The sequence below is a fragment of the Colobus angolensis genome, unplaced genomic scaffold (assembly GCF_000951035.1).
Source record: "Colobus angolensis palliatus isolate OR3802 unplaced genomic scaffold, Cang.pa_1.0 Scaffold37, whole genome shotgun sequence".
NCBI classification, from domain to species: Eukaryota; Metazoa; Chordata; class Mammalia; order Primates; family Cercopithecidae; genus Colobus; species Colobus angolensis.
Genome location: NW_012117043.1, coordinates 1,434,948 through 1,444,940, shown reverse-complemented (window position 1 = coordinate 1,444,940; position 9,993 = coordinate 1,434,948). Strand labels below are relative to the sequence as shown.

The window sequence follows — 9,993 nt, the reverse complement described above, 5'->3', positions numbered from 1 at the left end:
CACGAGGTCAGGAGATCGAGACCATCCTGGCTAACCTGGCGAAACCCCGTCTCTACTAAAAATACAAAAAACTAGCTGGGCGTGGTGGTGGGCGCCTGTAGTCCCAGCTACTTGGGAGGCTGAGGCAGGAGAATGGTGTAAACCCGGGAGGCGGAGCTTGAAGTGAGCTGAGATCCGGCCACAGCACTCCAGCCTGGGTGACAGAGCAAGACTCCGTCTTAAAAAAACAAACAAACAAACAAACAAACAAAAAGAAAACACAAGTACAGTTGACCCTTGAACAACACGTGTTTGAACTGCATGGGTCCATTTATACGTGGGCTTTTTTCAATAAATCTCTCCTGCCTCCCCTTCTATTATACTTCCACTACCTCTGCCACCTCTGAGACAGCAAGACCAAGCAAGACTGTCCTCTTCCTCCTCAGCCTACTCAAAGTGAAGATGACGGTGATGAAGACCTTTATGAGGATCCACTTTCATTTACGTGGTAAATGTATTTCTTCCTTATGACTTTCTTAATTTCACTTCTCTAGCTTATTTCTTTGTAAGAATGCAGTATATAAGACATATAACATACAAAATACATACTGACTGTAATGTTATTTGTAAGGTTTCCAGTCAACAGTAGTTAATCAGCAGTTAAACTATATGCAGATTTTTCAACTGCGTGGTGAGTTGGTGCCCCTAACCTCTGCATTGTTCAAGGGTCAATTATATGGCAGACCATTTGATATTGTACTACAGTTCTTGGATGCAATTTTCTCTTTGTTTTTCAATTTGGATAATTTCTATTTACCAACTGTCAAGTTCACTAATGCATTCTTTTGCATGTCTAGTTTGTTGATAAGCCCAAAGAATTATTTATCATGTTTTAAATTTTTATCATCTCCATTTGATTCTTTATAGTTTCCACCTCTCTGCTGCAGAGATTGGAGGAAAATTTTCTGGACACACCAATAAGCTCATGGGAAAAGTTATGGCTGTTCAGGGTCCCACAAGTTTAAAAAGCTACCTACAATGAGGCCCCACTGGTTGACAATCTTGTCCATAAACAAAGATTCTAATCAGTTGCTTAATGCCTTATTTTCAAATATGAACAGACACTCAACTCAACGATCATTAACTATTTCATAAGCCTCTTTTACGTAAAATGACAAATATCATAAACGTTAGAAAAAAACTAGAACTCAGAATTAAAATTTTTAACAAATATTCAAAGTTACGAAGAATTGGAAGGTAAAGAAGCAAATATCTCCCACAAGATTAAAATAATAAACAGAAAGGAGGATAGGTGAGAAAAATATGAATATTAGACAACTAACGAAATTTCCTAACAGAAGTTCCAGAAGGAGAAAACAGGGGAGGAAATTATTAGATATAATTCAAAAATACTGAGTTTCCAAGTTAAAAAGACCCACACAAAGTACTCAGCTTAATAAGTGAAGAAAGGCCATATCACAACACAGCACTGTGAATTTTAATACCTAAAAGCTTTTGGAAAAAAAAAAAAATCACCAGTACGGACTGGGACTCTCAACAGCAATATATGAAAATAAAACCTCAGCCAGGCACAGTGGCTCACGCCTGTAATCCCAGCACTTTGGGAGGCCAGGGTGGGCGCATCACAAGGTCAAGAGATTGCGATCATCCTGGTCAACATGGTGAAACCCCATCTCTACTAAAAATACAAAAATTAGCTGGGCGTGGTGGTGCATGCCTGTAGTCCTGGGTACTCGGGAGGCTGAGGCAGGAGAATTGCTTGAACCTGGGAGGCGGAGGTTGCAGTGAGCCGAGATTGTGCCACTGCACTCCAGTATGACAACAGAGCAAGACACTATCTCAAAAAAAAAAAGAAAAGAAAATCTCTATATTCAGAAAGAAAATTATTTCTAACCTGGAATTATAAAACCCAGTCAAAATATCAATCAGATTTGAGGCAGAACAGACATTTTCAGATGTGTAACAATTTGTCCTCCATGTACCTTGTTCAGGAAACTACTAAAGAATACGGTTTGGCCGGGCACAATGGCTCACGCCTGTAATCCCAGCACTTTGGGAGGCTGAGGCGGGTAGATCACGAGGTCAGGAGTTCAAGACCAGCCTGACCAAGATAGTGAAACCCTGTCTCTACTAAAAATACAAAAATTAGCCAGGCGTGGTGGCAGGCGCCTATAATCCCAGTTACTTGGGAGGAGGCTGAGGCAGAGAACTGCTTGAAACCAGGAGGCGGAGGCTGCATTGAGCCGAGATCACACCACTGCACTCCAGCCTAGGTGACAGTGCGAGACTCAGTTTCAAAAAAAAAAAAAGAATATGGTTCATAAAAACAAAACAAGGCAGTAAATGAAGAAAAAGAAAGCCATGGTGACTAGGTGTGGTGGTTCATGCCTGTAAACCCAGCACTTTGGGAGGCCGAAGCGGGAAGATCACTTGAGGCCAGGAGTTCAAGACCAGCCTGGCCAACATGGCGAAACTCCGTCTCTACTAAAAACAAACAGGCGTGGTGGCTCACGCCTGTAATCCTAGCACTTTGGGAGGCCAAGGCGAGCGGATCACGAGGTCAGGAGATTGAGACCATCCTGGCTATCACGGCGAAACCCTGTTTCTACTAAAAATACAAAAAATTTGCCAGGTGTGATGGCGGGCACCTGTAGTCCCAGCTACTCAGGAGGCTGAGGCAGGAGAATGGCATGAACCTGGGAGGCGAAGCTTATAGTGAGCCAAGATCACGCCACTACACTCCAGCCTGGGCGACAAAGCGAGACTCTGTCTCAAAAAAAAAAAAAATCTGCTGGCTGTGGTGCTATGCACCTATAATCCTAGCTACTCGGGAGACTGAGGCATGAAAATCACTGGAACTGGGAAGGCGAAGGTTGCAGTGGGCTGAGATTGTGCCACTGCACTCCAGCCTGGGTGACAGAGACCCTGTCTCAAAAAAAAAACAAAAAACAAAAACAAAATAAAGAGAAAGCCATGAGCTCCTGCCATGGGAGATTTATCCTAGGACAGATGGGAATCTGGGGATGTGCAGAGGCAAAGACGCTTCCATGCAACAGCTGTGTGGCGGCAGCCCTCAGTAGCCACCAATCCAGACGGAAGAAGAGATGTGGTCTGAGAACTCTAGGAAGGGCATCTCCAGTGAAAGAACCTGATTTGCTTGCCAGTTTGACAGGTGTTTTCCAGATTTGGTGACAAGTCTGGTAATGAGTTAATAATGGTATATAAAAACTAAACAAGTGAAAAAACAGGGCAATTATTTATTATTTATTTCACTTGCCCCACTTTTTCACTGGTTTAGTTTTTGTACACCACTGTTAAGAGGGAAAACAAAAATTATACAAAATATATAGTATAGTATATGGCTCTGCTGTGAATATACACATGACCATAACCATGTAAACACTGCTTATTAACTTAATTAAAAATTATGAAATAATTATATACAGAATATGTATTTTGAGGGCAGGGAAATAAGGGTTAAATCCTCATCAAAGTAGGAAGTGAACAGATAAGGTCCAAAACCAAAAAGTCAGTAACAATATAAGCAATAGTTTAAAAATATAGATGGAAACACCCAAATAAACTGATAAAAGATGTGCAAGTAACTGCATCTGGAGAGACGGAACAAGGTTGAGATATAAGGAGCAGGTTTGCTGTTTTTCTTTATAAGCCTTGCGTATTGCTTGATTTTTTGAACTATGTAACTACATTACTATTTATTAAAAATAAATTTTTGAAAATAAAACCAGGGCCAGCCCAGGGCTACAGTGGCTGCTCAATAAAGGGTTACCAAGATCTCTGGTTGGATGAGTCTTGGGCCAGGTTCAGCTTCAGTTCCCCAGAGCAATTCTAGGGGAAGAAGGCTTTGTTGAGAAGGCGTCAGCCACTTCATTAGCAACCTTGATACAGCTCCTAGCGATCCCCTCCTAACCCCAGTCCAAGACCTCATCCCTGCAACTTACTGTCTTTGTTTCCTTGTCTGTCTCTCTCAGGGGACTAAGTGCCCCCTGAAAACTACATGCTGCATTTTTCATCTCTGTTCCTCCCCCTGCCACCCCTCAGTGCCCAGCCAGAAGCTTAGAACCTCGCAAGTTCTCAGTGTTCAGCAATTCTCATATGTCAGTGAAGACAGGAGGAGTTTATGGTCCAAAGAGTTCCTCATGAAGGTAAAAGTGTTGTGGAAAGGGTGAGGCAGCTGGGTGAGGCTTGTCAAGAAGGTGGCAAGGCCTTGGCCAATAGTCTCCTTTGACCAGCTGTGTAACTCCTTATTCATCTATATGCAACATCCTGTCTCACCTGTTGTGATTCTGCTATCCAGGAGGCCATGTGGCCATACCAGGAGCTTCTGTCCCCGCCAACACCTGGCCCAATGCACTGCCCTTGCCACCATGGGCAACCCAGAGGGTTCAGGTGGTCTACTCCAATAAACCCTTTCCCACAAGGACCCCAGCTACTTTGGAGGAGCACTGCCACATGCCAAGCATGCCACCAGGTGCCATATGTACAGTGACTCATTTAACTCTCACAGAAGTCCTATGAGTCAGGTATTGGTCCTCCCTTCCCTTCCATTTTACAAGTGGAAGAACTGAGAGCTTTGCAGAAGCTAAGTACTTTTCTGATGTGCTCTTAACCACTATGTTGGAATCCCCAGCAGCTGACTTTTGTTTCCAGTGGTGTCAGAGCTGGGAGAGACTTTCGATGAGAAAGTAAGGCTTAGAAAGGAAGCTTCATTCCTATTTCACCCAGGGTGATGGCAGAGCTAGCAGTAGAGCCTGGATCGGAATCCTGTCTCTTGACTTCCAGTCCAGTGCTAGTCCACCATTGTGCACCAACCCCAGCTTCAGCCAGCCTATCTGGAAATGATTAGGCAGCAAACAACTCCACAAGGGAGGACAAGAAATGACCCCTGCCTCCCTGCCCACCCAGCCCATCATGAGTTGACAGGACAGGAAAGACGTCTTCCTACCTTTCCAGCGCCACTCTCTCCACTGACAACAATGGACTGGTTGACTGGTTCAATCAGGCTCTTGACATTCCTGTAGGTCTGTTCACCCACAGTGAACACATGGGGCTTCAGTTTCTGGAACATCAAGGAGTGAAAGGTCATGTGAGGGAATGCCTGCTTTTCAATGATGACTGAGCCAGTGATGACTGAGATGGGGAGGCTGCCAATAGCAGTGGTTGTTGGATGCTTCCTTCAGAAAAATTTTCTGGCCGGGCGCGGTGGCTCAAGCCTGTAATCCCAGCACTTTGGGAGGCCGAGACGGGCGGATCACGAGGTCAGGAGATCGAGACCATCCTGGCTAACATGGTGAAACCCCGTCTCTACTAAAAAAAATACAAAAAACTAGCCGGACGACGTGGCGGGCGCCTGTAGTCCCAGCTACTTGGGAGGCTGAGGCAGGAGAATGGCGTGAACCCGGGAGGCGGAGCTTGCAGTGAGCTGAGATCCGGCCACTGCACTCCAGCCTGGGCGGCAGAGCGAGACTCCGTCTCAAAAAAAAAAAAAAAAAAAGAAAAATTTTCTGGATGTCACAGTGTTAGGCCCAACTTTAGGACCCCTATATTGGCTTTACCTACTCATCTTCTCTCAGCGTAGAAGCAGTGCTAGCCTTGACCAGTTTATGACATTAACACTTTATACTCCCATTTTATCTTGCTTTAATTGTCTTATCCTTCTTCCTGTTACTTCATATTATTATAATTTGCAATTTGCAAAGTTCTTACAAACTACTGCCTAAGAAGTCTGTCCACTAATTGGAAATATAACCCTATTTTATAGATGAAGAATGTAAGGTTCACAGGAGTTAAATAACCTTTCAAGGCCACTCAGCAAGTAAATATATCCATGTGATTTAAATTCCAAAGCCACTGTTCTTCTTTTCGTCAACAACTATTAGCTGTCTTCAATGTACTAGGCATCAATCAAGCTGGATGCTGAGGAAACAGAGGGGACTACGACTTGGCTTTTACCTTTGAGGAGGCAGGGCAGACAACAGACAGGGCTCACAGGACAGACTTCCCCTGGATTCCAACTTGATAATTCACCATGAATGAACGTCTGGAGGGACAGGCCATCTACACAATGCCTAGCTAGCCCAGCCAGCAGTGATCACTTACCCACAGCTTGCTGAGGGAGAAGGCAACTGTTCCATATGGTGTCAGAGCCATTCCTCTCTACACCTGCCCTTGCCCCAGCCACCTATCACCTGGAGGGATACAAAGCCTCCAACTGTTGTCTCTGCCTCCTGTCTCACCTTCTTGAACCCAACTCCCAGAGTAATTATTCGTCTAGTGGGTTCTGTTCCCAGACCCACCTCTACATGGATGAAGATGCTCTGCAGATTCTGTCTGCCTGCTATAGTGCTTCAGACTCTTCACAAACAGCCCTGGCTTTCTTGTCTTCCTGCTGTCATCTATTCCCTCTTGCCCCCAAAACCTCCCTCCTGCCAGCAAGTTTTCTCTCACCTCTCCCTGAATGCATCATGCACTTTTACACCAACAAGCTCATTATCTGTCTGTACCTCCACCAGCCCACCCCAAATAATTTATTCTTTTCTCAGTAGAATAAATTACTTTCCTCAGTAGAGATAAACATATGCTGAATTTTCTAGGGCAATCCCTATCGTGTATAATTTCATTTTTTTCTAAAAAAGGTAGTTTTGCTGGACTTGGTGGCTCATGCCTATAATCTCAGCACTTTGGGAGGCTACGGCAGGTGGATCACAGGAGTTCGAGACCAGCCTGGCCAACATGGTGAAATCCCATCTCTACTAAAAATACAAAAATTAGCTGGGCATGGTAGTGGGTGCCTGCAGTCCCAGCTACTTGGGAGGCTGAGGCACGAGAATCGCTTGAACCCTGGAGGCGGAGGTTGTGGTGAGTCGAGATCACACTACTATACTCCAGCCTGGGTGACAGGGAGAGACTCAGTCTCAAAATAAACAGGGCTGGGCGTGGTGGTTCACACCTGTAATTCCAGCACTTCAGGAGGCCGAGGTGGGCGGATCACCTGAGGTCAGGAGTTGGAGACCAGCCTGACCAATATGGAGAAACCCCATCTCTACTAAAAATACAAAATTAGCCGGGCGTGGTGGCATATGCCTGTAATCCCAGCTACTCAGGAGACCGAAGCAGGAGAATTGCTTGAACTCAGGAGGCAGAGGTTGCGGTGAGCCCAGATCACGCCATTGCACTCCAGCCTGGGCAACAAGAGTGAAACTCCATCTCAAAATAAATAAATAAATAATAATAAAAAAAAAGGCAGTTGGTTAAATACACAAATACATAATACCTTTATCAATCCTTTCCTATTAATAAAACCGCAAACAAGAGAAAAAAATCCTTTCTCTTAAATCTCTATTTTAGAGACATAAGAAACTCAGTTAAACAAATATTTATTTATTCTCCACTTTGTACTGTCTGTTCTGTAGTTAGTTCCTTACGGTTCAAAATTCTGCCAGCTCCTATTGGGCAGGCCGTGGCACTAGCAGACTCTGAATGACCACATGGCTGGTGAACAGATGAATAAGGACAATGAAACTGAAAAGAGGTTTAGGGGGAGGCAGAGGAGGCCTGAGGCCACAGGAAGCGGCAGAGCCTTACCTGGGGCTGAGGTGCAGCATGGTACTCTCTCATTAGCTCGGGCGAGTAGAGCTGAGGAATGGGCTTGAAGGGGTTCAGAGCTACCAGGGTGCAGCCAGCATTGGTGTAGAATCTGTCTGCCATGTACCGGGCCTGAAGGCACCTGAGGACTGAGGCAGAGATGCCTTTAGCAAACTCTGGCTCAAATATAGACAAACCACACACACAGACACATATCTGCTTAACTAACAGCCCTCTTTCTGCAATTAGCCAAGGATCATTAAATCCCAGCAGCTCCCTGAAGAACAGATAAAAGATCTAATTAAGATGAGCTCCAAATCTGAAGCAAAGCATGTCCTGGTGAGCCCAGGTGCAGCTGCCCATGCTCCCTCGGGCAGAGGTCTGGAGCAGCCCGCCTGGCTCCAGATCAGGAGTCCTGCCAACCTCCGTCTGACCTGGAGAAACTGTGCTCTCATTGCACCTCCAACCTCCTGGAGATGGTACTCTTGAGGAACGGGAGGCCCATACCTGTCTCTAGCGTCACTGGATTCACCCTGGTGAGGTCATCCAGCTGGTACAGCAGGACCTCCCCATCCAGGAACTCCTGCAGGTCTTCTCTGAGGTATTCCCTGGCTTGGCCATCAGACCCCGGATTGTGGCCATTGACCTGGAAGAGATAACATGAAGGTGAGGCTGGGCGAGGTGGCTCATGCCGATAATCCCAGCACTTTAGGAGGCCACGGTGGGCGGGTCATGAGGTCAGGAGATCGAGACCATCCTGGCTAACATGGTGAAACCCCATCTCTACTAAAAAAAATACAAAAAATTAGCCGGCCGTGGTGGCGGGCACCTGTAGTCCCAGCTACTCGGGAGGCTGATGCAGAATGGCATGAACCCAGGAGACGGAGCTTGCAATGAGCTGAGATTGTGCTACTGCACTCCAGCCTGGGCGATAGAGCAAGACTCCATCTCAAAAAAAAAAAAGAACAAACCATGAAGGCCATGAGAGCTGGTATGCAGAACAGCTGGCAGCTACAGAAGGGTGGGAACCTGTATAGTAGAAGGAGACTCTGGTATCATAGTCTGGTTGGGTTCAAATTTCAGTTCTGCCTCTTACTAGCCCTGTGAGCCTGGGTCTAAGTTACTCTCTTTGAGTCATAGCTTCTTTATTTGTAAATAAAGGAAAATAAACTCAACTGACAGGGTTATTGGGAAGAAAAGAAGAGATATACAAAGCCTTTAGTCAGTACCTGACATACAGCATGTACTCAACAAATGCTATCTCTTCTGCCAAGAGCTCCGGCCAAATCCACTTCCAGGCTACTAGCCTTACTGGGCCTGGCAGGGGTGGGGCCCAAAAGGCTGCTATAGGAATGTTGCAAAGGAAAAGAACCATGGGTTAGGCCTTTTTGGGAAGAGACAGTTCAGCTTTTGATGTAAAACAGCTGTACCTTCCCAGAGACGTAGCCCCACGTCTTCATCACCTGCCTTTCGTGGCTTAAATTTAGGCTGGCTAATGAATTGGTTCCCTTGGCCTGGGTCTGCTGGAGAGAAAGCCTGGCTCAGAAGGCTGTCTGAGGTCAAGAACAGGCACCAAGGGAACAGATCCCTTCTCCCTCGCCTATCTTTTTTTTTTCTTTCTTTATTTTTTAAGAGACAGAGTCTCGCTCTGCTACCCAGGCTGGAGTGCAGTGGCGTGATAATAGCTAACTGCACCTCCAACTCCTGAGCTCAAGTGATCCTTCTGCCTCAGTTTCCTGAGTAGCTGGGACTAGAGGCATGAGTCACCCTATCTTCCTTTGCCCATCCTTGATGCCAACCCTTTCCACATGTATCATCCCTCCACTTCCTCCCGTGGTCCCATTTCTCCTACTGTCTCCTTTGGGGATGCAAGAAAGATAGAGTGGGGGTTGAAGACAGGAATCTTGCTGAAATGTGCTTTTGAAGGAAGACGTCTGTGATACAGCAGGTGGATTTCCAATGAGAATGGTGAGCCTAAAATTTCAAACCTCTCAGGGAAATAAGCCATGGTGGCAAGTTTCCTCCAAGAGGCCCAGTAATGCATTTCTTCCAAAACCACTGCCTGTTCTCTGAACTTTGGGCCCACTATAATGTACAAGGTAGGCTCTTGACCTCCAGGGTAACTGCTGAGGTCAGAGCACAGCTAGATCTATGCATATCCCTCTGCTTTAATGAAGGAAAAAAAAAAACCACCACCACAGAAACCACTCACAAACACAGACACAATTTATGAAGAGTTCTGATCCAACCAGAGAGGCATCTGAGTATAGTGATCAAGAAGTACCCGGACTTGAAAGCTAGTTGTCTGAGTTTGAATCCTGATTCTACCTCTTACAGTTATATACTCTTATATTAATTTCTTAATCTCTTTGTGCCTCAATTCTCCTC

At 45.7% G+C, this 9,993-nt stretch overlaps 1 protein-coding gene across 1 annotated transcript in view; it reads right to left on the bottom strand.

The window, feature by feature from the left end:
- Window positions 1–9,993, bottom strand: part of MYO19 (myosin XIX) — a 51,362-nt gene that overhangs the window by 28,574 nt on the left and 12,795 nt on the right. The window contains exons 5-7 of the mRNA XM_011953642.1: window positions 8,113–8,251; window positions 7,606–7,754; window positions 4,967–5,080 (exon numbers count right to left, since the gene is read on the bottom strand). Of these exons, the coding sequence (XP_011809032.1) occupies window positions 4,967–5,080; window positions 7,606–7,754; window positions 8,113–8,251 (402 nt within the window). The remainder of the gene's footprint in view (window positions 1–4,966; window positions 5,081–7,605; window positions 7,755–8,112; window positions 8,252–9,993) is intronic.